We start from the raw sequence: 27,942 nt of genomic DNA on the forward strand, positions 1-27,942 counted from the left end.
TGCGTGTGTGTGTGTGTGTGTGTGTGTGTGTGTGTGTGTGTGTGTGTGTGTGTGATCCTTTGACTCTACAAATATTGATCATTTGTAAATATGTGTATTAATAAAAAGATTATAAATATAAAATGTAATTTTCGTCCAGGACTGCTACTTACTAGCCATTAAAGTGGATGTATTTCAGCACAACGTTCTACTTAACCAGCTATAAAACTAAAGACAACAGAATGCATGTGGAATTTATTTTAAATTCATTTAGAGTAGCCAATTATGTTTTACCCCTCTATACCGAAATATAGAAAATGTTTGGACAATTTTTCATAATTTTGATTCAAAATAAAACATTGATTAAACATTTTAAAAACAATTTCGATACGTTTCATAATTTTTCAAAAATATCAAAAATGTTTGGAACATTTTGAATCATTTAGATATGTTTTTGTTTATATAAATCTTCTCTTCTGGGGGTCCCTGGAAAATCCTTTTCAGATGAGGAGTCCGCGGCCAAATAGATCAATCAATTTGATCAAATAGATCAATCGATTTGATCAAATAGATCAATCAATTTGATCAAATAGATCAATCAATCTGATCAAAGGGTTAGGGTTAGGGCATCATGTCATGTATTGATCCTTGCAGGAACCTTCAAAAGCAACCGGGCGCTTTGTGGCTGTTAGAATGTTTCTATGTTTGAAAAGAAAGTAAAATAATCTATTCTAATGAAATGAAATAAAATCTATCCAAATGTTTCAATAGGTCCAGATTAGAACAGATTTGTGCAAAAAAAACAATGAATTCCTTCTTTTTTACCCAATAACCCAGCCTTTTCTTTATTATTATTTACAGTAGCTCTTCTAGCCCCCAATAACTCACATCTGGCCATCAAAGACCACCGGACCTTTTTTATTGTGTAAAAAAAGGCATATTTAGCTACTGGACAGAATGCCCCCCCCCCCCCCCCCCCCCCCCACTGTAAAAAAAGATTGCAGACATTGCTAAAACTATAGAAAGCAGTAAATGAAAAAAAAAATAACACTAACCCTAATCTAAAGTTGTCCTTTAACATGTCCATAATGCAGACGCCCCACCTCTTCCGGCAGTGGCGGGGGTCTGCTGTAAATTAGCGTCTGCTCCCGGACACCCGTAAGTGGTAATAGGTGTGGTAATAAGTGGTAATAAATCTCCTGGAACCGGTCTAGAGCCCGCCTACTAAATACATGAACATGACAAATATATGCTGCATATATGCTATATTCAGGTTCATATACATGTGCATATATGTGGATTTATAGGAACAAATATGTGTCATATAGCTCATTATCTTTAAAAGTCATCGTTAAAATATTTTCTTGACCTCTCTGAAATGAATGTTTCCAGGGTGGGATGTGTGATAATGGAGGAATGATTCATACTTTAATTTACATAATGACTCATTCTCTGTTCACAAAGTTCATCATTTAATGAACATATTCTTTTAACATGAGTCACATTTTCTTTGTTTTGGGAAGGAACACTCTGGAAACACACACACACACACACACACACACACACACACACACACACACACACACACACACACACACACACACACACACACACACACACACACACACACACACACACACACACACACACACACACACACACACACGGCTCCTCCTCTCAGATTGATTGACAGGTGGTCTCTTGACACTCATGAAGTTGGAACCACTTCATACATGGGCACGTCCTGTTTCACCTGGTATGACCTGTGACACAACACACACACACACACACACACACACACACACACACACACACACACACACACACACACACACACACACACACACACACACACACACACACACACACACACACACACACACACACACACACACACACAATGACCAATCAAATACACATAAACAGACACACACTGACCGATACATGTCTGGCTATGTTTGGAGTGAGAAAAGCGTTGGTTAAGGTGAAATGGTTAAAGCTGAACTACTTTCCTCTTCCACCCTGGATGTGAACTGGTTCTCTGTTCTCTGCACAACGGCTGAATGTTTTTCTGCTTAATATTTATTATACTCTCCGAGTTACTGTCCTGGAACTAAGCCATCATCATCACAAATCAATCAATCAATCAAGACCATAAAACATTTGAATATGTAATTATATTATTATACTATATTAATAAATACCAATTTTGGGCGTTTTTCAAATATGTTTTCGATACAGAATCTAATGTTTTATGACCATGATTCACCAGGAGGCTGGATGGCTTGGTTCCAGGCTTAATGTAAATAATAATAATATAAATATTTTCAGAAATCTCCATAGGAAAAAAAACGAATGGGCTTTCTATCTGTGGCATGTCCCGTAAAACAATGTGACGCCTGAACTCATAAGTCACTGAGGTTTGACTCACTTTGAAGGTCCAACGTGGCACCGTGGCAGCCGACGCAGTCTGCCACCTGTAGGGGGCAGCAATGAGCAGGAGATCAACACACTGTAAAATCATTACTATTCATTTAACTCTGAGAGGATACGACATTTACACTGTCAGAGTTAAATGGATGTTAAGTGATGTTTTGTTGTTAAAATAAGTGTTAAATAGCTCTATATTGTGATAGTAATCATTGCTATATAGTGTTTGTTCAGTAACAGTGTTAAATAGCTCTATATTGTGATAGTAATCATTGCTATAGACTATAGCAATAGTTACCATCACAACATAGAGCTATTTAACACTGTTACTGAACAAACACTATATAGTAACGATACAGCAAAAAGCTCTATATTGTTTAGTAATCATTGATTACTATCACAAGATTCACAATATAGAGCTTTTAATTATAATCATGTTTTTAACAACAACATCCAGGACCTTTAAATGAACAGGGAGGCTTTTATTTTGAAGGTGTGAATACTCACAGGCGACAACCATGATGCCCAAAACGCAGAGAACCAATCCTATGGACAAACCCACCTGACGCAGGCTGTAGTAATCTGTCAATCATAATTAACACATCATTATTATCATTATTATTATTAGTAATCTGTCAATCATAATCATTATTAGTAATCTGTCAATCATAATTATTATTAGTAATCTGTCAATCATAATCATTAATTATTAGTAATCTGTCAATCAAAATCATTATTAGTAATCTGTCAATCATAATCATTATTAGTAATCTGTCAATCATAATTATTATTAGTAATCTGTCAATCATAATCACTATTAGTAATCTGGCAATCATAATCATTATTAGTAATCTGTCAATCATAATTATTATTAGTAATCTGTCAATCATAATCATTATTGGTAATTTGTCAATCATAATCATTATTATTATTAGTAATCTGTCAATAACACATCATAGTTATTCATTTGATCACAATGAAAAAGTGCTCCTCGGAGCACAAGTCTCCGCCAGGTCAGGTAGGTTACTGTGGCCTCCTGGTGGCGCTATAATAGGCCAATGTGTAAAGGGTGGTATTTCTTTTTAGGTCTTTCACGGCAATCGGACACTGCATTCATGATTTGAGGCATTTTGTTCCAAAAATGTGTTTTGTTAAATTAGACCTGCTGGTGGCGCTATAACAGGTCAATGTGAAAAGGGTGGCATTTCTTCCTCGGCCTAGTGGGAATGTGCGCGTTTCACGGAAATGTGTTTCACGGAAATCGCAAGCTGTGTGCATAATTTGAGGCATTTTGTTCAAAACGGACCAATCCTGCAAACTTTGGAAGCCAACTTTAGGCAATGAGGATGGAATATGGGAAATCGGACAGATCCGTGTTGATCACATGACTATAGAGATACTGTGTACCGATTTGCATGACGTTTGGATAACATTTGTAGGAGTAATATCAAAAAATGGGTTTTGCATAAATCGGCCTCCTGGTGGCGCTATAACAGGCCCATGTGAAAAGTTTGGGGCAGAAGTTCTGAATTGGTATCCAGGGAGTGTGTGTGCAGAGTTTCGCAGCGACCGGGCCAACAGTGCCGGAGATTAGCTGCTCGCAGACGGACAGGACACACGGACGGACACACGGACGGACAGACAGACAGGGGGTAAAACATACTCTCTCGCCATGCCTTTCGGCCTGGCGGAGACAATAACATAACAACAACACAACATCAAGACAATACACACAACATAACATGTTATATTGTATGTAAGCCAATAATTTGATCAGTGGCGTATGGAGTATTGACCGATGAGCCGGTCATCAGATTATAGGTTCAGGAATGCAACAAAAACAATGAATTCAAGGCTTCACGTGGTGTGTATTGTAATTGATAGAAAACAAGTCATTTTTTGGGTGAACTACTCCTTTAATCTGTAGGTGATGTTCATCACACCATCTTACCAACCTGAGTATACTGAGGAGAACAGTGTCACCAGAAAACACAATCGTTTGTGTAGAATAAAGTCAACAAAAGGAACTCACTTTCTAAAAAACAAACTAGTAAGGCTGCTTCTTGGCCTCAATCATACAGCCCATCCAACCCCTGCTCATTCTGCTAGGGTTGGATGGCTCAGGGTTGACGTACAGCAACTTGCTATGGGCCTGGTCTACAAGATCCCCCTGTATTTGTCAAAGTACTTCATAAACGTAAATTAAGTCCATAATCATAACACCAGAGGCAGCTCCACTGATCATGTTCAACCCAGATTTGGCTCAAACAAGGGAATGAACTAGTTCTCATGCTATTCAACAAAAATGTGGAATGCCCTACCTAAAGGAGTAAAGGAGTGTAAAACCCTACTGACTTTCAAAACTGCCCTAAAGAATCCAGGAGGGGCGAGATCCAAACGTGGCAGTGGCGTGCGCCGCGGCGGCCGCCGCGTCCGCCACGACCGCCACGGCGGGTGGCGGCCGTCGTGGCGGCCGCCACAACCGCCGTCACGACCGCCACGGCGGGTGGCGGCCGTCGTGGCGGCCGCCACAACCGCCGTGGCAACCGCCGCGTCCGCCAGATCCTCCGCCATAACCGCCGCCTCCGCCGCGTCCGCCAGATCTTCCGCCATAACCGCCGCCTCCGCCGCCGGCGCCGCGTCCGCCAGATCTTCCGCCATAACCGCCGCGTCCGCCAGATCACCGCCGCGTCCGCCAGATCTTCCGCCGCCTCCGCCACCGGCGCTGCGTCCGCCAGATCTTCCGCCATAACCGCCGCCTCCGCTGTGCCCGCCAGATCCTCCCCCGCCCTTCTGGCACGAGTGCCAAGCAAGCCTCTGCCAGCCTCCACAGCCCCTGGTCCCGACCAGACAGAGCATGCAGTTTTTTATCCGTGCGTAATTACGCACGTGTTCTGCTCTCCCCCCTCCCCCTCTACACCGATGACTCTTTGCCCAAAATAGCCGATCTCCAAGCTCACACTCCGCGCATATAGTCAATAAGATGGTTATTATTCTTCATATTATTATTAGAATGACAAACTGATGCCCCGTTGAATATCTGTCTGTCTGACTGTCTGTCTGTCTGTGGGTAAGTCTATCTATCTATCTATCTATCTATCTATCTATCTATCTATCTATCTATCTATCTATCTATCTATCTATCTTTAAAGAATTACATTTCTCTCTATGAAGCGATATCAAGCGAAAATAAAACTTCGTATTTGGAAGGTTTTCTGGCAGACATCTGCTTGTGTGCGTGCGTTCACCACCGTGATGGAGTGTCTGTCTGTCTGTCTGTCTGTCTGTCTGTCTGTCTGTCTGGCTGTCTGTCTGTCTGTCTGTCTGTGGGTAAGTCTATCTATCTATCTATCTATCTATCTATCTATCTATCTATCTATCTATCTGTGATAACTCTTTTCCCAAAATAGCCGATCTCCAAGCTCACACTCCGCGCATATAGTCAATAAGATGGTTATTATTATTCATATTATTATTAGAATGACAAACTGATGCCCCGTTGAAATTATATCAAAACAAATTCATAGTGAGTGTGCTTCTGGAGCCCGGAGGGAATTTCTTTAAGGCCTTACATGGCCAGGTTTTATGGGCTGTGCACATGCGTGTGTGTGTGTGTGTGTGTGTGTGTGTGTGTGTGTGTGTGTGTGTGTGTGTGTGTGTGTGTGTGTGTGTGTGTGTGTGTGTGTGTGTGTGTGTGTGTGTGTGTGTGTGTGTGTGTGTGTAAAAAACAGAGAGTGTTGAGATTTCTTTCGGACAGATCTCTGGCAATTGTACTTTAATTCTTACAATTTTAATGTTTATATGATCTGTAAAGTTTAGATTTTCATTTGGTATCAGGCACTATCTGTCATGAATTCATTTTGTCTCTAATCGAACGAAATAAAAGTCTTCGGATTTGGAATCTTTTCTGTGCAGAGAGCTGCTTGAGTGTCTGTGATTTAAATATCTATCTATATATCTATCTAACTATCTATCAGCAATAAGGCCTTCTCCCCCCCCCCCCCCCCCCCCCATAAACAATATCAGTATGATGACAGCCCCGAATTTAATCTCACAACGCGGTGATCAGCAATCAGCAGTAGATCTGACACCTTTGTTTGATTAATGATGCTTGCATGCATGTATAGGAGGTGGGTTAATTGATAATGAATAGAATAAAATCGGGTTCATTCATAGCGCATGAAGCAGCGCCCTATCCAAAATAACAGATCTGCAGGCAGACACACCATGTCGCAGTGCGACAGACAGACAGACAGACAGACAGACAGACAGACAGACAGACAGACAGATGAGCGGGCCGATCCGTAACCCGCGGGTCAGCCGCTCTCACACGCAAAAAAAAAACAACCTATTTTGAACAACATGCTTGTTTATTTAGCCCATGACAATGTTGTGCTAGACCAGGGGTCTTCAACGTTTTCAGCCCAAGGACCCCCTAGCTGAGAGAGAGATGAAGCAGGGACCCCCTCTATATTGAATAAAATTGTGTTTCAGATTCAACTTGTGTTTACGTGGTCTGCTATTATTTCCCTCTACACCTAAACCTCTTTGCCAAAAATAGCCGATCTACAAGCTCACAAGGTTGTGAGCTTGTAGATCTGCTATACTTTTGGCTAAAGTTCTCATCAGAAAAGGGATGCTAGGGTTCAAGTGGTTAAGGTAAAAAAAAAACATATCGCACAAAGATTTGGCGGACCCCCTGTAGTAACCCTGAGGACCCCCTAGGGGTCCCGGACCCCCTGTTGAAGACCCCAGACATTTTAAGCAACTTTGGGTACTTAAAAGAGCGCTATATAATATATTCCCACCGCGGGTCGCGGGGCGGGTTGAGTCATAGATTTATATATGGGTTCGCGGGACGGGTTGAGGCGGGTTGGGTTCCGTGGTGGGGCAGGGCGGGTCATGAAAAAACCCGACCCGCACATCAGACCGACAAGTGTGTGTGTGTGTGTGTGTGTGTGTGTGTGTGTGTGTGAGTGTGTGTGTGTGTGTGTGTGTGTGTGTGTGTGTGTGTGTGTGTGTGTGTGTGTGTGTGTGTGTGTGTGTGTGTGTGTGTGTGTGTGTGTGTGTGTGTGTGTGTGTGTGTGTGTGTGTGTGTGTGTGTGCGCGCGCGCGATGCGACGCGTGGCGTTGTAAGCTTGTATATCTGCCATTTTCACATAGCCTATAACATAGGGCTAAAGTGGTTGTTACGGATAAGAGCGTCAGTGTAGACTGTAGAGGATCTGTTGTCTGTGTTATGTGTGCGCGCGCCCGTCTTCGTCCTCGTCCGTTCTGTCCGTCCCTTTAAAGCCGACTTGAACTATTCATTCACGGCCGCTGTCAGTTGTGATCTGTCTGGGTCTAGAGTAAGCTAGTGGCAGCGCGCCCACCGGAGCAGTCAGAGTTTCTTATCATTCCATTCTCTTTGTACAGGTTGCTACTTTCATTAACGTGCTAAATGTGGTATTCAGGGCAAGTATTGTAACTACTATTACATTTCCTCTTTAATGTGTTAACACCTCAGAGGACAGGTTCCAGTACCTTGTATTTTTGTGTTGGCCCAGTTCAGATTAGAGTAGTCAGCTATAGGTTAAGTTCTTTATTCTTTTCTGTGGATTGTTCAGGTAGCCAGCGTTGGGGGTTCCCTAGTGGTTATAGGAAGTATTGTTTATTTTATTTCGTTCTTTGATTTGGTTCCTGTCCAGCCCTATTCATATTATGCACGAGTAGCACCTCACTATATATATTTGCACTGATTGTATGCCACAATTTAATACCTGAAAATAAAAGCTTAAGTTTGGCTTGAACCATCTTGCCTTGTTGCGTTCCTACTCCCCTAGACCCGCGTAACAGTGGTTAATATATGTTTCATAATATCATAATATATATCTGACAAGTAACTAGTAACTAAAGTTTTCAAATAATTGTAGTGGAGTAAAAGTACAATATTTGCCTCTGAGATGTAGTGGAGTAGAAGTAAAAGTATTGGAAATACTCAAGTAAAGTACAAATACCTCAAAAGCGTACTTAAGTACATTAAAGTAAATGAGTATTATTATTATTGTTATTATTAATAATAATACATTACTATTATTGTTATTATTATTGTTATCATTAAATAGCATAATATTATTATCAATAATAATAATAATGGCATAATAATAACAATGATAACGATAATAATAATAATAATAATAATAATAATAATAATTGTCATAAGGGTACTAATAATAATATATATTAATAATAAAATAGCATAATAACAATGATAACGATAATAATAATAATAATTATAATTATAATTATAATTATAATTTTAATTTTAATTTTAATTATAATTATAATTATAATAATTATTAATAATAATGTATATTAATAAAAAAATAGCATGATGGGGGGGTCCGTGTTTCTAAGTGGGGACCTGTCCCCATCCAGAGGTATAGGAAATAAATGCATAAATTAGGAATTCATTCATTTCAAATGCAACAGACAGACAGACGGACGGACGGACGGACGGAAGGACGGAAGGACGGACCGTCAGACAGACAGACAGACAGACAGACAGACAGACAGACAGACAGACAGACAGACAGACAGACAGACAGACAGAGGCCGTGGGAGGCACTCAATCACACTAACCGATGCGCTTTCTTAATTATAATATAAGAATAATAATTATATTAATCCTACACTTACGCAGATATAAATTATTATATTATGAACCATACACTAACCACTTCAGACCTATTTTATACATATGCTATTTGAAAATAACATATGTATGAAATAGGTCTGAAGTGGTCTACAAGCTACAATAACCGAGCTTGTAGATCTGCTATTTGTTGAACAACGTGTTGCGTTGGGAGCTTTAGGGTAAGTTTATTTCATTTTTAATTTCTGAAACCACTCCATTGGCAGCGCAAAAGTGGAGCTTGGGGGTCCATGATAAAACCTCCCAAAAGGTTAGACTACAATGGGCTATATATGTACAGTAGACCGGACGTTGTGTATTATTATGTTACGTGCGTAATTACTCGTGTGGCCAAAATCTGATTGATATCGTTAGATGAAGACAGAAAATAATTTATAATAAAATATAATATATTCATGACTAATACCAAATGAAAATATAAACTTGAAAGATCATAGAAACATTAAAATTATAAGAATTCAAGTAAAATTGCCAGAGATATGGCCTAATGCAGGGGTCTTCAACAGGGGGTCCAGGACCCCTAGGGGGTCCTCATAGTTACTATAGGGGGTCCGCCAAATATTTGTGTGATATGATTATTTATTTTTTAACTTAACCACTTGAACCCTAGCATCCCTTTTCTGAGGAAAACTTTAGCCAAAAAATAGCAGATCTACAAGCTCACAACGCCTCGCAGCGCGAGGCGTTGTGAGCTTGTAGATCGGCTATTTTTGGCAAAGAGGTGTAGGTGTAGAGGGAAAAAAGAACAGTAAACGTAAACAAAAAAAACACAATGTTATACAATATAGAGGGGGTCCCTGCTTCATCTCTGTCTCAGCTAGGGGGTCCTTGGGCAGAAAAGGTTGAAGACCCCTGGCCTAATGAAATCTCAACTGCTCTCTGTCTCATCCGCAGTTATAGCTGCGCCAGAAGACTGCAGATATGCTCGGCCTGGGGGTCGTTCTCTCACCGACCCCGCAGGGACCCCTAGGGGGTCCTCCGGGTTACTACAGGGGGGGTCCGCCAAATCTTTGTGCGATATGTTTGTTTTTTTTTACCTTAATCACTTGAACCCTAGCATCCCTTTTCTGATGAGAACTTTAGCCAAAAGTATGATCTACAAGCTCACAACGCCTCGCGCTGCCAGGCGTTGTGAGCTTGTAGATCGGCTATTTTTGGCAAAGAGGAGGTGTAGAGGGAAAGAATAGCAGACCACGTAAACACAAGTTGAATCTGAAACACAATTTTATTCAATATAGAGGGGGTCCCTGCTTCATCTCTCTCTCAGCTAGGGGGTCATTGGGCTGAAAACGTTGAAGACCCCTGGTCTAGCACAACATTGTCATGGGCTAAATAAACAAGCATGTTTTTGCGTGTGAGAGCAGCTGACCCGCGGTTTACGGATCGGCCCGCTCATATACTGTCTGTCTGTCTGTCTGTCTGTCTGTCTGTCTGTCTGTCTGTCTGTCTGTCTGTCTGTCTGTCTGGCTGGCTGGCTGGCTGGCTGGCTGGCTGGCTGTCTGTCTGTTGCATTTGACCAGTGAAATGAATGAGGATGCGATGGTGAGTTTATAGATCAGTTATTTTCTGACCGACACACCAGGTTCATTGACCAATGACCCAAGCTTAATTTATGCACGTAACATAATATACCGACAGACAGACAGACAGACAGACAGACAGACAGACAGACAGACAGACAGACAGACAGACAGACTGTTTCTGTCTGTCTGCCTGGAGAATAAGTGTGCTTATATTATTAAGTTCTGCAAGCACTTAAGTTGCTCTATGTTGCAAGGTCTATTAACAATAATAATAATAATAATAATACTGGCACCGGTGATAAAAACACAATGTATTGACTCAAGGAATTAACAGTCAGTCACACTTTTGTGGATTAGGCTACAGTAAAATTGTAATGACAAATTTCAAGGTGAACTCTGCAGCCGCACCGTGTCCCCAGAGCTGAGTCCAATAGTTAGATGCGTGTGTAATTGCGCGCATGTAAATAAATGAAATAAAATAATAAAATAAATTAAAATAAATTCATGCCTGATACCACATGAAAATATAAAATTTACAGATCATATAAACATTAAAATTATAATAATTCAAGTAAAATTCAGAAAGATCTGGGTGGATGAAATCTCAAATGCTTCGTTAGACTGTGTTGTTTATTACGCACGTGTAAATAAAGAAAGAAAATAAGGAAAAATATATATAATAAATTATAATGAATTCATGCCTGGTAGCAAATGAAAATATAAACTTTACAGATCATATAAAAAATACAATTATAAAAATACAAGTTACATTCAGAAAGATATGGCTGAATCAAATCTCAACTGCTCTGGATCAAATGCGCAAAATATACAATTATTACTATCCACCCCTTGGGCGGGGGGGGCGTCCCGGGGGGGGGTCCCGGGGGGGGGGGGGACATGTGGGGGGGGGGGGGGCTGCGCCAGAAGAGCGCAGATATGGTCGATGGATCGGATGGCGGACCCTACCTGGCGCTCGCGGCACTTGGGGCGGTTTTCACGGCGGTCGTGGCGTTCGCCACAACCGCCGCGGCGCTCGCGGCGTTCGCCACAACCGCCGCGGCGCTCGCGGCGTTCGCCACAACCGCCGCGGCGCTCGCGGCGAGCGCCACAACCGCCGCGGCACTCGCGGCGAACGCCACAACCGCCGCGGCGCTCGCGGCGTCTGCCACAACCGCCGCGGCGCACGCCACCGCGGCACTTGGGGCGGTTTTCACGGCGGTCGTGGCGTTCGCCACAACCGCCGCGGCGCTCGCGGCGAACGCCACAACCGCCGCGGCGCTCGCGGCGTCTGCCACAACCGCCGCGGCGCTCGCGGCGAGCGCCACAACCGCCGCGGCGCACGCCACCGCCAGATTTGGATCTCGCTGTCTCTCAAAGAATCACCTTCAGGAGGCTGACATTCCAAACTGGCCCCTGTCAAAGTCTTAACCTAACCCCCCCCCCCCCCCCTCCTCCTAAAACTGTCTATTGTACATATTTCTTGTGTTTCATAGCAGTACCCTGTAAGCTGATTGTATGACGTTCTGCATAGTAGTGTATATTTGTATGTCTTCTTAAATGTCATCATGATGTGAATGCGTGGGGATCTCATTTTAAATGCATTGTGCTTTTATGAGTGATCCAGTTTAGAGGACCTTGTATTGTGAATTGTACTTCCATGTAATGTTACCATGTCTTTCTCAATAAAGTATTCAATCAATCAATCAATCAATCAATCAATCAATCAATCCTTGTACATACATCTACAAGCTCACAACCTGTCGCATCGCATCGTGTTGTGAGCTTGCAGATAAGCTATGAAAATAAAACGTGGAAGAAATGTGACATGACGTAAAATATATATATTTTTACATCGGGGCTGCAGTGGTTCAGGGGTAGATTGGACGGGTAGAGTGAACTGGAAAATCGCAAGGTTCCCAGTTCCATCCCGGGCTGGGGCGCTCCCCTAGAGTTAGTGTAGAAGTGTCCTTGAGCAAGACACTGAACCCCTAATTGCTCCTGATGAGCAGGTTGGTGCCTTGCATGGTTTCCTCCGCCATCGGTGTATGAATGTGTGTGTGAATGGGTTAATGGCACAATCAATGTAAAGCGCTTCGGATAGAAGCGCTATATAAATGCACCATTTACCATTTACCATTTACATTTTAACAACAAAAATCTTGTATGGGGCGAGGGGGGGGGGGGGGGGGGGTAGCAGATCTACAAGCTCATAGCGTGGCTATGAGTGGCAAATCTTTGAATATATATATTTTTTCAACAAACATCTTTAACTCAAGTCTTTGTTTCAAAGATTCGAGTTAAAGGGGGGGGGGGGGGGGGGTCCCTGCATTTCAGATGGGGGTCTGCGGCCAATTCCATATTAATGTGGGAGTGTTTGAGAAGCTCTGATACAAATGAAGGAAAACAAAATGAAGCAGAGAGTCTTACCGTAGGTGAAGCCTGCGTCCCACTTAGGGTCTGTGAAGGACAGACACATGACATCCTCATTAAAGACCCTAACCCACTTAATAAAGACCCTAACCCTTAATAAAGACCCTAACCCACTTAATAAAGACCCTAACCCACTTAATAAAGACCCTAATCCTTAATAAAGACCCTAACCCTTAATAAAGACCCTAACCCTTAATAAAGACCCTAACCCACTTAATAAAGACCCTAACCCTTAATAAAGACCCTAACCCACTTAATAAAGACCCTAACCCTTAATAAAGACCCTAACCCTAACCCTTAATAAAGACCCTAACCCACTTAATAAAGACCCTAACCCTTAATAAAGACCCTAACCCACTTAATAAAGACCCTAACCCTTAATAAAGACCCTAACCCACTTAATAAAGACCCTAACCCTTAATAAAGACCCTAACCCACTTAATAAAGACCCTAACCCTTAATAAAGACCCTAACCCACTTAGGGTCTGTGAAGCACAGAAACATTAATAAAGACCCGTCCTTCCTAGTCTCACGTAGCCAGACAACTATAGAGTCTGGAACTACAACTCCCCAAATCCCAGAGAGGAAACTGGCACTTCCGTTCACGAAAATATATTTTAAAAGATTTTACATTTTAATTTCTATTTCTGCTAAGCAGCAAGCTAAATACACTTATATGATTTGTATTTATATTAGAATAAATTTGCACGACTGTAAAGACAAAACGGAAGTGAGGAGGAAGCTTCATATCCGGTTTATATTCTAATCATGATCAGAGCTTCTGAGTCCAGACTGTATGAGAGGAAACATTAGAACATTGTGAGAGGAAACAGTCTGACCACACGAGACTATACGTCCTTCCTAACCTGACCTTTACTCCTCGTTGACCCCATGGCCCATGCAACACGGGGCAAAGTTACACATTATGCCTTTAAGTACTTTAAGCAGCATTTAAGTATATGGAGCGTTACCCCAGGGAACGGGGGTCCACACGGTGCTCTTTGTAGTGGTGGTGGGGGGGGTGGGGGGGGTGGTGGCGTTGGGTGTCACTGTGGGGGCTGAAAGAACAAGAAAAGAAAATATTCTGTGATTTATTCAATGTTTTTGCATTGTGTGGTACAACACAACCATACTGCCTAAACGCTGTGTGGTTTGTTGTACGTCACATAGCAACAATTGCAGATCTACAAGCTCAGAAGATGTCGCAAATTGACGCCTTGTGAGCTTGTAGATCTGGAATCTTTGCAGAATGTTTGCCTCTTATGACATGCACAGAATCGGGTCACTATAGGGTTCCTGTGATTAATAATAATAATATATTTTTTCATATTGCTCAGTGCTACAGAATAAAAACCTTTGCATAAAAACTGGAATGCCCAGACACCGTCCAAAATGATACATTCCTTTGGCTCTTCAATTCAAACGTTTTTGCAAATCTTTGAATATAAATATATTTTTAAAAGGGGGATTCTACAAATTGATATAAACGTATGTTGCTATAATATCAGTGGTTCTCTAACCTTCTCCATGCCAAGGGCCCCCAAAATGATATGCATTTGGCCGTGGACCCCCATCTCGAAATACGTTGTTCCAGGGACCCCCCAGAAGCAAACATTTGAGTTAAAAATGTATATATATATGGATATTCTAAGATTTGCACAAAATGTATGTTCACCATTTTTCAAAAACAGCAGATCTACAAGCTCATAGCGCAGCACTCAGTGCCACTCTATGAGCTTGTAGATCTGCTGTTAATGTGAATAGCCAAAGTATAAAATAATGGTTAAAGTGGTTACACAGATGCGTTGAATGCATAGGACCACAATGGAATGGTTCCCAGGACTTGTTTGTGTTTTCCTTTTAGCCTAAATGTCTGTTTAACCCATTCAGACCTGAGGCTTCTAAATCCTGACCTAAGTTTAACCCAGGGGTGTCAGACTCATTTTGGGGTCCGGGCCATGTTGGTCAAATGGTGACTTTATGTGGGTCGCAACCAGTTGCGGACGCGCATGCGCGCTCACACACATTCAGTTCAGTTATACAACATTGTGTTTCAGTCTGTTGTCTCAGTCACTGCTACTAACTACAGTATATCACTTTTAAAAATATATATTATGAAGAAGATAAGTCCAGATCATCTAAAAGGCTTTGAGGCCCTGAGGGTGACTCAACTAGTTTAATTACATTCTGGAATATTTCAATAGAGACACTCTATAGGAAATGTAGTCAGTCAGTCAGTCAGTCAGTCAGTCAGTCAGTCAGTCAGTCTCTCCCTCTCTCTCTCTCATTAAGTGATAATTAGGCGTTAAGCTGCATCATTGATGTAAAAAGCTCAAGGCTTTACAAACTGTAGCCTGTGAGTGTGTGTGTGTGTGTGTGTGTGTGTGTGTGTGTGTGTGTGTGTGTGTGTGTGTGTGTGTGTGTGTGTGTGTGTGTGTGTGTGTGTGTGTGTGTGTGTGTGTGTGTGTGTGTGAATGTGAGAGAGAGACACACACACAGTGCGTGTGTGCGTGTGAGTTTGCACACGTGTGCGTGGCTCTCGTGTCTATGTCAGACTGACAGTAGATCTCAAAGGGGGTCCCCTAGGGGTCCTTACAGGGGGTTCCAGGGGGTCCCCTAGGGGTCCTTGCAGGGGTTTCAGGGGGTCCCCAGCTAAACGTTTCAGTTGATTTCACAGGAATTTCATCATCTAGAAGTGAACTCAATGACAGAATGGATCACAATGACTTTCTCTGTCTCCACCTACACTATAGACCAGGGGTCTTCAACAGGGGGTCCGGGACCGCTAGGGGTCCGCCCTATTCTAGCGGGAACGTTCGCAGAAAATGTATCAATTCATACTTGATAACCGCTGGTCACTCAGATCTACAGGGAAACTGCAGTCCTCCACCAACCGTGTGCTCACAAGTATCAATGACACCGATTGGCTCATATCTGGGGGCGAGACATTTGATTGGACGGGGGCGAGGGATTTGATAGGTTGGTACCTGGAGGGGAGGGCTTCACTTGTGGAGTTGAGCGGTTGTTTGGACCTGAGAGAGAAACACAAAGAATGTGATATAATGATTCATTATAAAATAAGATGTAAACATGTCCTGACGTCACTCACACTGCCCACAGGGGTCCTTGATGGAGTTCCAGGGGGTCCCCAGCTAAATGATGGATAGTTAGGAACCAAATGGACCCTTACAGGTCTTAATTTAACTCTGAGAGTGTACAAATGGAACCAAATGCACCCTAACAGGTCCATTTGGTTCCATGTGTACACTCTCAGAGTTAAATTAACATTGATTTTACAATATAAATTGGGGTCCCAGAGATATAAATGTCATTAAATGGGGGTTCGTAGCCTCTAATGCATGTCAAACTGGGGGTCCTTGAAATTAAAAAAGTTTGAGAATCACTGCTAAAGCCGTAAGTGCTTTACATACAAGTTAAAAACAGCAAACATTAGCAAGAGAAAACATTAAAATAAGAAAAATATGAAAGAAAACATAAGAAAACATAAAAACAGCATTTGTAGTCAGCCCATAAAACAATCCTTAGGAAAAAACACTTTATATACAAATGTGTTTTCAAAAGCCATTTAAAAGAGGACACTGACTCTGCTAACCTAAGATCCAAGGGTAGGGCATTCCAGAGCAACGGCGCCCGGGCGGAAAAAGCCCGGTCCCCCGGCCCGTGTGACGAAGTGAGTTGTGGGAGGATCCAGGAGGGCCCTATCAGAGGATCTAAGCCGGCGCACTGGCTCATGGGGTTTTAAAAGTGATCAATAAAACCTTAAAACCAATTCTGTAGCTCACAGGCAGCCAGTGTAGGGCAGCCCGGATGGGTGTGATGTGGTCTAGTTTCTTTGTGTTAGTGAGTAATCTTGCAGCAGAGTTTTGCACCACCTGGAGACGGGATATGTCTTTTTTTATTAATACCTGAGTAGAGGGAGTTATAATAGTCCAAGCGGGATGAAATGAAGGCATGTATGACAGTTTCCAGGTCTGCAGTGGATACAAAATATTTTATTTTGGCAATGTTCCTAATCTGGTAGTAGCAGGACTGGACTACTCTTGTGACTCGGGTGTTGAATGAAATCTCTGGGTCAAAAATTACGCCCAGGTTACGGGCAGTGTGGGTGATATTTGGAGAACAGTAGGGGGCCAAAAATCGATCCTTGTGGAATACCGCATTTAAAAGGAGCCCGTGAAGAGGAGGCCTCCCCAATTAACACTGAAAAACATGTTAGGTACGAGCGAAACCACTGCAATGCTACCTCATTTATGCCGACCAGGTCTTTCAAGCGTTCGATTAAAATCGCCATGGCAACGGCAAGGTGCTACGGGCTAAAGGCTAAGTCTGAAGAGGTGAGTCTTCAGATTATGGAGACCTGGGACCGGACTCTAACACACCTTTTGTTAGTTGCTACTATATATGTCTATGAACTGAATGCCAAGGACCTCAATGGAAACAAGACCTTTTAGACAAAGTATTATAAATGTAATTGTTGATGTTTACATTTTTTTTTCCCTAATAAAAAATTCAATCAAACCTGTTGGAATCTCAGCGGCCGCTGTGTTGGCGCCGGTCGCTGGGACGGTCCGCTCGGCCGCCGTCACTTTGGGAAGTGACGTCCCCGGTGAGGCGGGCACCGGGGCCCCTCTGCCGGAGCCAGGGGTCCCTCCGGTGGAGCCAGGGGTCCCTCCGGTGGAGTCAGGGGTCCCTCCGGTGGAGCCAGGGGCCTCTCTGGTGACTCGACTCTCCGCTGTCACACAGAACAAAACATCTCTGTCAGAGAGGAAACCTCATATGTTCCACAACTGGTAAGGTTGTTACACCCCGGGGCGATTTTTTCGTGCGAATAATGCGTTTTTTTTTTAAACCTTATAAAGTCAATGGCTCCGTACATGGAGCGAAAAAGCGAAGCGAAAAAGCGTCTTTTAATTATTCGGAACGAGTCCAAATTTTGCGTATATTCGCTATTTTCGCCGGTGTCGCCCGGTGTGTAAGGACCTTTACTATTCAGGATTCAAATGATAAAGCATCAAAAGTAGCAGATCTACAAGCTCGAAAGTTTCAAGCTTGTAGATCTGCTACTTTTGATGTGTTTGTGTGACGCTGTAGTGTGATTAAGTAGGGCGTTGATTTAGGGGGAAAAAACACAAAAAGTTAAAATGTAGAGATAAGAGGTTTCTGCCTGACATTGAGACATTAGTTATAAATAAAAGAACGTTAGGTTTAGTCCTGTGTCGTCTTGGTGTGGTCGTACCGATGGGGGGAGGGCCCGGAGTGGAGGGGAGGGGCGATGAGTCTGCTCCCACGCTGCTGGGGGGCGTGGCCTCAGGGGGCGTGGTGTCAGCCCTGGATGCTGTGAAGAGTCAGTGAGAGAAAGAAATGGGAAAATGTATTTTACTGTTATGTTGCGTAATAAAAACATAGTTACACACTATGTGGCTGCTTTCATGAATGAGGGAAAGCGGTTTACTGAAGAGTTTAACCAATGGATCCTTCGCTAAACCCCACCCCAAAAGCGATTGTCCAATGCCAGCTTAGCTTAGCAACCGTTGTTAGCCTGGCATAGGTCTGGTAAGCTTTCGTCACCTGCCATAGCTGTCAATGTTATTTCGGCTGCACACACACAATCATTTGCAACATAATAGCAAGAATAGGAATATCATGATAACGCAATGGTGACTATGAACCAGCAACAGATTCCACGTACCCAAAACCGTTGGAGGGTTCTTTTCCCAAGCTGAAATCTGCGTTTACACTGCAAGGCTGCATGGCTGTGTTGTTGAACACATACACAGCTTAACGTCAGGAAAATTACACGACTCACTCGCCCAGGTGGTGTCAATAACACTAATCACCGTAAAAGTAACAAAATTCAGAATCACAGCACTGCCTGTTTCGGATTCCGCGCGTTAAAGTATATTCATTCATTTGTTCGTCTATTTATTAACTGCTACTGCAGTCTGTAGCCTGTGGTACATGAAAACTCCTGTTACAGTCATGGATCAACTTCAACCTGGTGTTTGCACTTTCTCCATTTACGGTCCGTACATCTATATAAACGTTCACATTTCAAATATAAAGTGCTTACCCTATGGCCACGGATGTTACAATTATGCACAGGACTTAAAAGTATATTCTCGTATATTCTCTATTGTTAAATAAAAAAGCATTTTAATACGATCGGTGGCCATTTTCTCATAGAGTTATAACGTATCAGAGCGCAATACACCTACCAACCGATAGGGTCGCGCAGTTGAAAGCATGCAAGCGAGAGGCTTGGTGACACCCAGTGGGAGAGGCTTGGTGACACCCAGTGGGAGAGGCTTGGTGACACCCAGTGGGAGGGGCTTGGTGACACCCAGTGGGAGGGGCTTGGTGACACCCAGTGGGAGAGGAAGGACAACAGACAGCATTGTTATAGCAGTTTAACAATGTCCTGTCAGTGGAGCCATGTGACTGAGGAGGGGGGAGGGGGGGGGGGGGGTGGAGTCATAATAATAGTCTCGTGAGGCTGGGCTCTACAAAGGAGCGGCTCTCTAACCTCTGGCCCACACACAGCGGACACGGACAGTGGGCTCCTTGTCTCATTCTGTCCATCATGATGATATAATGCACTGTGGTGGAAGAAGTACTCACCTTTTTACTCAAGTAAAAATATCAATACCACAATCTAGAAATAGTCAGTTACAAGTAAAAGTCAAAATATACTTAAAGTACCAAAAGTAATAAGTCCCATTTCACATGTTCAACATGTCAAATATATTTTCAAAATAGCAGATCTACAAGCTCACAACGTGTTGCTTTGCGGGATAGTTCATCCCCAAAATTACTGTGTGTGTGTGTGTGTGGGGGGGGGCAAATTTGCATTTACAATTTTGAAGACCAGTCCCATTTTTAGTTGTTTAACCCTGTCTTCCACCCCGAGCCAGCCTAGGCTGGCAAAGTGAGTGGGAGAGAGGTGGGTCATGGGCCCCAGCCCGAGAAGTAGTCGAATCAGTTTGTTTTGGGAGGTTTGAAGCTTAGTCTTCAGTGACACCGAGGTGTTGGAGTACCAAGAGGAGCAAGCATAGTCAAAAAGGGTCTGAATCAGGGCCCCTGAGAGGGTCCTGAGGGCCTGAGGGTTGGCAAAAGAGGAAACTCTGCCCATAAATGTGGTTCTCTGGTTTACTCCTTTGAACACCTTTGTTGCCATGCTTTCACCTGTCAGGTATTTGTCAAGAATACATCCCAAATAGGTAATCTCTTCTTTGCTAGAGATAATTGTGTCATCGACTTTGATCATTTAAATAATTTACATCCATCTGTCTGAGGGAATGTTTGGTCCCAAAGAGAATGGATTCGGTTTTCCCAAGGTGTAGTGACAGTTTGTTATTGGTAAGACAAGTACGGTTCAGAGCTGAGCGCCTCCTCAACTTGCAACTTGTCCTCACCCGAGATCAGGAATGCCGAGTCATCAGCGAACAGGAACAATTAGCAGTTACAGGCAGCATTCATGTTGTTAATGTGTGTGTGTGTGTGTGTGTGTGTGTGTGTGTGTGTGTGTGTGTGTGTGTGTGTGTGTGTGTGTGTGTGTGTGTGTGTGTGTGTGTGTGTGGCAATAAAATAATCTTTGGGGTTTTTCCAGACTTACCTCCAGACATGAGTAAGATGAGCGTAACCATGGCGACCAAATCAATCTGGAAGACAAAGAGAGGAAATCAAACTGTATTATTTCAGCTTCCATATTTACACATACTGTATGATTTAAACCAGTGGTTCTCGAACCTTTATACGTCAAAAGGACCCACAAGTTCATGTGTATTCGTCCACAGAACCCCATCTCGAAATATGCTGTGGCAAGGACCCCCCATACATGTATACTGTAGTTAAAATATAAAATGACACAAATGCTTTCCCTGTCTTAACCCATTACCACACTTTGGGCTATTCAAAAAATAGCAGATCTACAAGCTCATAGCGCGGCACCGAGTGACGCGCTATGAGCTTGTAGATCTGCTATTTTTGAAAAATTGTGAAAATGTGTGCAAATCTTCTGAATATATATATTTTAAAGCGAACATTTTTAACTCAAATCTTTGCTTCTGGGGGGTCCCTGGAACAACATATTTTGATGGAGGCACGCGGCCAAATACATATCATTTTGGGGGTCCTTGACATGAAAAAGATTGAGCACCACTGATATAGAAACATACATTTTTCAGAAAACTGTTGAGATTTAGGAGACATGTAGAATCGGCTTCAGGTCTCAATGGGTTAAATATAACCTTTTTGTAACAATGTTACAAAGTGCTTTTCAGATGAAAAAACAATAAATAAGAACAATGAATCCATCCTATAATAATAATGTCTCTCTATCCTATAATAATGAGTGAAATAACAATAAGAACAAGAAGCTAATTAAAACTCACAGAGCAACAAAGGTTCAAACGTAAAGCTGCAGCCGCAGGGGATTAGAAATGTTTAAAAAAGTATTCAGTGAACTATAAGTTGTAATAGTTCTGTGTTGACCTCATGACCTGTACGCTCATTATAAACACTGTGAAAAACATTGTATTTTCATCATTTGCATTAATTTCACACTTGATGTTGACCTTTATGACCTTTTAGAAACAAACTGGAAACATTGTATTTATATCATTTAAATAGAAGTGTGATATGGTGCCAGTGGTGTAAAGTAACTAAGTACACTTACTCAAGTACTGTACTTAAGTACCATTTTGAGCCATTTTTACTTCACTGGGGTATTTCCAATTTTCAATACTTTTACTTCTACTCCACTACATCTCAGAGGCAAATATTGTACTTTTACTCAACTACAATTATTTGAACATGTTAGTTAGTTACTTTGTTGATTTAGATTATTATTACAAAACATACATTTTCAACCACTTCAGCCCTATATACACTTTGGCTATTTGAAAATAGCCGATCTACAAGCTCACAACTTATTTTTATTTTTATTATTTTGGTTTTAAACATTTTAACAACAGAAATCTTGTGTGGGGGTCCCACTCCCTGCCATAAAATGTTTTCAGATGCGGGTCCTCAGACAAATAAATGTTAATGTGGGGGTACTTGACTTAATAATAATACCTGGAATTTATATAGCGCTTTTCTGAGTACTCAAAGGCACTTTACAAAGCTAAACTAAGTAGAACACAATCAAAACAAAACAACTTTAATAAGAAAATACAGAAAATACAGATAATAAAAAGATAAAAAGGCTATAGAAGGCCAGGGAATAAAACACAAGTTGAGGCTAGGGTGGCAGGAGATCAGTTAGGTGGGCAAAGCAGTTCTGAAGAGGTGGGTTTTGAGGGAGGTTTTGAACACGGCAAGGGTGGGGGCGGTTTTGATGTGAGGTGGGAGTGGGTTCCAAAGGGTGGGTGCTGCAACGGAGAATGCCCTATCACCCCAGGTGCGCTTTGTTTTTTTGGTGGGGAATTTGAGGAGGTTGGCATCGCTGGATGTGAGGGAACGGGTGGGGATGTGGTTGTGAAGGAGGTCGGAAATGTATTGGGGTGCCTGGTGGTTGAGGGCTTTGTAGGTGGTGATGAGGATTTTGAAGTTGATTCTGTGTTTGACCGGGAGCCAGTGGAGGTCACGGAGGACTGGTGTGACTTGAACATGTTTGAGAAACACTATAAACAGCACTAGAAACTAGCCCCAACAAACACAACCACCAACATTTACAAGCTACTTTACAGAAACACAAGCACACATTTGCTTATAATAAGTGGACATGGCAACACTGATGGGAAGTCAGGTTCAAGTGTTTAATGGCGACCAAAACAGGAGGAGCAGACAGAACCAAAGTCCAGGTAGGCTAACAGGCTAACAGGCTAAAGTCAAAAACACTCGAGGCAGTCAGAACACTGTAGGAACACGAGGAAAACAACAAGAAGGGCACTGGGAAAGTATACTGGGGAAAACTAGGGATCTAAATACAAGGAAACAAGGAATCTGGTTCCAAATACTCCAAAGGTAACATTCAAAACAACTAACAGTAAAGTAGTGAAAACACAGAGGAGTATACATAGACACAGGTGAACTAAACTCACCATCAACACAGGGATAGGCTAGGGCACTGGTTCTAAAAGTGGGGTCTGGGGACCCCCAGGGATCCTTGAGGGAGTTCCAGGGGGTCCCCAGCTAAATGATGGAAAGTTAGGAACCAAATGGACCCTTATGGGTCTGTAACTCTGAGAGAAATGGAACCATTTAATACTCTCTCAGAGTTACAGGCCTGTAAGGGTTCATTTGGTTCCATTTATACTCTCAGAGTTAAATAATTGATTTTAAAATATAATTTGGGGTCCCAGAGATATAAATGTCGTTAAATGGGGGTCTGTAGCCCTAATGCATGTCAAACTAAAATGGTTGAGAATCACTGCTATAGACATAAAAACACTCTCTTAGCCTATGGGGGTCCCTGGCATATCTTTTCAAATGGGGGTTTGCGGGCTAATAAGTGTCAAGTTGGGGGACCTTGACATGAAAACGTTTGAGAAAACTACTAATTACAGGGAGGTGAGACGAGACAGGTAACAGCCAGGAGACACTAGAATACTACACAATAAAAGACAGCTAACAGCCAGGAGACAGTAGAACACTACACAATAAAAGACAGTCAATAAGTTAAACATACATTACAATGCAAAACACATGACAATAACATACGCAGTTCATACATGCAAACAAGTGCTCCCCTAACTTGTATCTTGTTTTAGACCAGGGGTGTCAAACTCATTTTGGTGTCCGGGCAAGATTGGTCAAATGGTGACTTGAGGTGGGCAGGAACCAGTTGCGGATGCACATGCGCGCTCACACGCATTCAGTTATACAGCATTGTTTTTCAATCTGTTGTCTTGTCTCAGAAAACAAACAATGCAATTTGTAACAACAATAATAATAATAATAAGGGTAATAATAATAATAATAATAATTACCCTTATTATTATTATTATTATTATTATTATTATTATTATTATTATTATTATTATTATTATTATTATTATTATAAACCATTTTAAGTAGAATAATTAAATTTGAAGTTAAACAATACCTGGTAATGTGTGTGGGTGGTTAAATAATTACATTTATAGAACAGTGGTGTAAAGTAACTAATTACATTTACTCAAGTACTGTACCTAAGTACAGATTTGATGTAGTTTTACTTTACTAGAGTATTTCCAATTTCCAGAACTTTCTACTCCACTACATCTCAGTCACTGCTACAGTATATCACTTTAAAAAATGTTTTATGAAGATTAGCTACTTTAATTATTTACATTTACAAAAATAGCAGATCTACAAGCTCATAGTGCCGCACTATGAGCTTGTAGATCTGCTATTTTTGAATAGCCAAATAAATCTTAAAATGACACAGATGCTTTCCCAGATTGAATTTAAATACGATGAGGATTTCACTGGGCAAGCTCCTGAGAAATAAAAGAAGCAGCTTTGATACATTTAAACTACCTAGGCTATTACCATTATTATATTTTCAAAAATATCAAATTTACATGGTGTAGCCAGCATGAAAATTCATCTAAATCACTTGCTGCTCCCAGACACCTGACATCTCTTTGCTTGAACAAACTCAGTTTTCATAACACTGCACTACGTTTGTGTGTGTGTGTGTGTGTGTGTGTGTGTGTGTGTGTGTGTGTGTGTGTGTGTGTGTGTGTGAGAGAGAGAGAATACATGTCCGTGCTGTGCTGACTCCTGTGTGAGGATCAAAGAGTAGCCTATAGCCATTACTACTCGACTAGTAGTTGAATAGACTCTTAACGAGCCAATCAGCCACAACATTCCACAGCTGGGGAGACAATGGCAGGGCCATCAGAGGTACTCAGCCAAGTAGCAGCGTGTGGGGGAGAGCTGCTTGGCCGCGCACAGCAAGTGAGTGCAAAATGCGACTCTGTCTGTTAGATGTAGTATCAATTTACTATTTTTAAAAGTATTTCCTGGGCCGCCACGGACCTTTCCCTGGGCCGCAAAACGCCCGCGGGCCGCGAGTTTGACACCGCTGTTTTAGACATTATTTGTTATGCCATTGTTTTTTGCCCTTGTTCTATTTGTTATGATTTTTGCTCTGTAAAGCACTTTGAGCTGCATGCATGTCATGAAAGGTGTTATATAAATACACTTTATTATTATTATCTTAACCCTACACTAATAACCCTCTATAGGTTCAAAGTTGTACTTTATTGTTACATCTTGTGTACAGACAGGTACATAAGAGTAAAACTTATTTTGGTTAGACAATGCAGCAGCATAGGTAATAACAATAGAATAATGATAAGAAAGAGAGTGGGGAACCTTTTCTAATAGACATGCTTTTGTCCTCTGCTTAAAAGACCTCTGTTTGTCAGTTGGTTCACACGGTTCTTTTCTCATTTTGCGCTGTGTAAGTGTAAATCAAAATATACTTTAAGTATATTTTGATGCTAATACTTTTGTACTTTTACTCAAGTAACATTTTGAACACAGGCCTTTTACCTAACAGAGTATTTCTACGTTGCAGTATTGATATTATTTCTTAAGTAAAACATGCAAGTACTTTTCCCACCATTACATAAGAGGTTTCTACCCGACATACGATGTAGAACATTATGTACATCACTGACCGTCACCGTGACGACCACAACGCTGACACATAGGAAGTGTCTCTCTCACACACACACACACACACACACACACACACACACACACACACACACACACACACACACACACACACACACACACACACACACACACACACAGATGGAGGAGGAAACCATGCAAGGCACTAACCTGCAGGTAGGGGTTCAGTGTCTTGCTCAAGGACACTTCTACACTAACTCTGGGGGAGCCGGGGATCGAACTGGGAACCTGGTGGTTTCCATCCGGCCGCTCTACCCCTGAGCCACTGCCCCCCCTACATGAATATATAAACAACATAAACCTACATAATTATAAACAACATAAAACTTGTGAATGAGTCTTTGTGGTTTGTTTACATAAGTAGCAACTCAACTTGGACCCACAACTGTTGCCATAGCAACGCGACCCCACGGACCGGACTTTTACCTGTAAAAGTCCGGAATTCAAAATGTACTTGAGTAAAAGTACAAAAGTATTGGTATCAAAATGTACTTAAAGTACCAAAAGTAGAAAGTACTCATTATGCAGAATGTCCCATTTCCAGTTCAAATGTATACCATATCTTTTGAAAATAGCAGATCTACAAGCTGACAATTGCGTCGCATCGCACGCAATTGTCAGCTTGTAGATCTGCTATTTTCAAATGGCCAAAATGTCTATAGGGCTGAAGTGGCTTTGTAATTATAATTAAATCTACAAAGTAACTAAAATGTTCAAATAATTGTAGTGGAGTAAAGTATAATATTTGCCTCTGAGATGTAGTGGAGTAGAAGTAAAAGTAATGAAAAATGGAAATACTCCAATAAAGTGAAAATACCTCAAAATTGTACTTAAGTACAGTACTTGAGTAAATGTACTTAGTTACTTTACACCACTGGGAAAGGGTGACGCACAGCGGGGACCGAGTCAGGGGCCACCGGGCCCCTGACTCGGTGTCCCTCTGTCCCTCCCTGACCTCAGAGACAGCTGACTGTCACCATGAACGGACAGAGTTCAGATGAGCAGGTCTATTGAAGCATTATGTCAAAGGTTAAAAAATGCAGTTCGCTGGCTCATTTAAAACAGCCCTAAAAACTCATCTTTCTGGAAGCCTAAAGAGGAGCTAGTACCAGTTCCCCTGTAGACAGACGACCCCCCCCCCCTCCCCTTTTTTTTGTATATATTTTTCTATTTTTCATGCTTTTTTTTGTAAATAGTTTTTTCTCTGTATTTTTATGTTGCTTTGAACTGTTTGGTTGCTATATGTCTATGAAAATAATTACCCCAACGGAAACAAGTCCGCAAGGACTTTTTTGGTCGGACCTTTTAGACAAAAGTATTATAAATGTAACTGTGTTGTTTTACATTCTTTTGCCTAATAAAAATTTCAATCAAATTCAATCAATCAATCAGACCTGACTGCTTCCCTCAGGGGCCCAGACAGACAGACAGACAGACAGACAGACAGACAGACAGACAGAGTAGCAGGCAGGCAGGCAGGCAGACAGACAGACAGACAGACAGACAGACAGACAGACAGACAGACAGACAGACAGACAGACAGACAGACAGACAGACAGACAGACAGACAGACAGACAGACAGACAGACAGACAGACAGACAGACAGACAAGCAGACAGACAAGCAGACAGACAAGCAGACAGACAGACAGGGGGTTGTGTCTCACCTCCATGGTGCTGTGTGTTGTCTTGTCCAGGAGTCCCTCAGGGTTCTGTCTTCACTCTGCGTTAAACTGGAAGCTGATGAAACGACCGTTACTCTAAACCACGCCCCCTTTAAACCACTTCCTCATTAACTACTGCTCACTCTCCCTCTCTCTCTCTGTCTCTCTCTCTCTGTCTCTCGCCCACTCGTTCTCATGACTTCTCCTCCTCCGTCCACTTGTTCATTCTGTCTGTTTGTCACATTCCTCAACTTTCATTCTTGTTGACTGTGATGTGAGAAATACTGTCAAATCCTCAGAGTTTCTTTAACTCTCAGTTACAGACCTGTAAGGGTCCATTTGGTTACAATTAAACACTCTCAGAGTTACAGACCTGTAAGGGTCCATTTGGTTCCATTTAAACACTCTCAGAGTTACAGACCTGTAAGGGTCCATTTGGTTACATTTAAACACTCTCAGTTAAATGAACATTGATGGACCTTTTAGGTGTATTTGACACCTCTCCTGTCTGCTGGCTGTATTGATGACATGGCACTCCATTATTTCACTTTTTACTCCACATGGAACCA

The 27,942-nt window shown here is 42.1% G+C and overlaps 1 protein-coding gene across 1 annotated transcript; it reads right to left on the minus strand.

Annotated features, from left to right (window-relative positions):
• Nucleotides 1-1,564: 1,564 nt before the first annotated feature.
• fxyd5 (FXYD domain containing ion transport regulator 5) lies at nt 1,565-27,451 on the minus strand. The gene is made up of 10 exons (XM_084053079.1): nt 27,377-27,451; nt 20,690-20,735; nt 18,314-18,412; nt 17,597-17,809; nt 16,044-16,088; nt 14,028-14,114; nt 13,054-13,083; nt 2,917-2,991; nt 2,411-2,456; nt 1,565-1,742 (listed from the first exon to the last, which is right to left on the minus strand). Exons 1-10 carry the CDS (start codon nt 27,380-27,382, stop codon nt 1,688-1,690), a joined length of 702 nt encoding a protein of 233 aa, XP_083909205.1. The 5' UTR covers nt 27,383-27,451; the 3' UTR covers nt 1,565-1,687.
• Nucleotides 27,452-27,942: the final 491 nt, after the last annotated feature.

The sequence above is a fragment of the Gymnoscopelus microlampas genome (assembly GCF_963454915.1).
Source record: "Gymnoscopelus microlampas genome assembly, chromosome: 3".
Taxonomy (NCBI): Eukaryota; Metazoa; Chordata; class Actinopteri; order Myctophiformes; family Myctophidae; genus Gymnoscopelus; species Gymnoscopelus microlampas.

Bases quoted from the DNA above. Each gene is read 5' to 3' on its own strand.
- fxyd5 (XM_084053079.1), bottom strand. The intron at 13,084-14,027 runs GTAACGCTCCAT...TGTCCTTCACAG, and splicing joins GTGGACCCCCGTTCCCTGGG to ACCCTAAGTGGGACGCAGGC. The intron at 2,457-2,916 runs GTGAGTATTCAC...TGCCCCCTACAG, and splicing joins GGGCATCATGGTTGTCGCCT to GTGGCAGACTGCGTCGGCTG.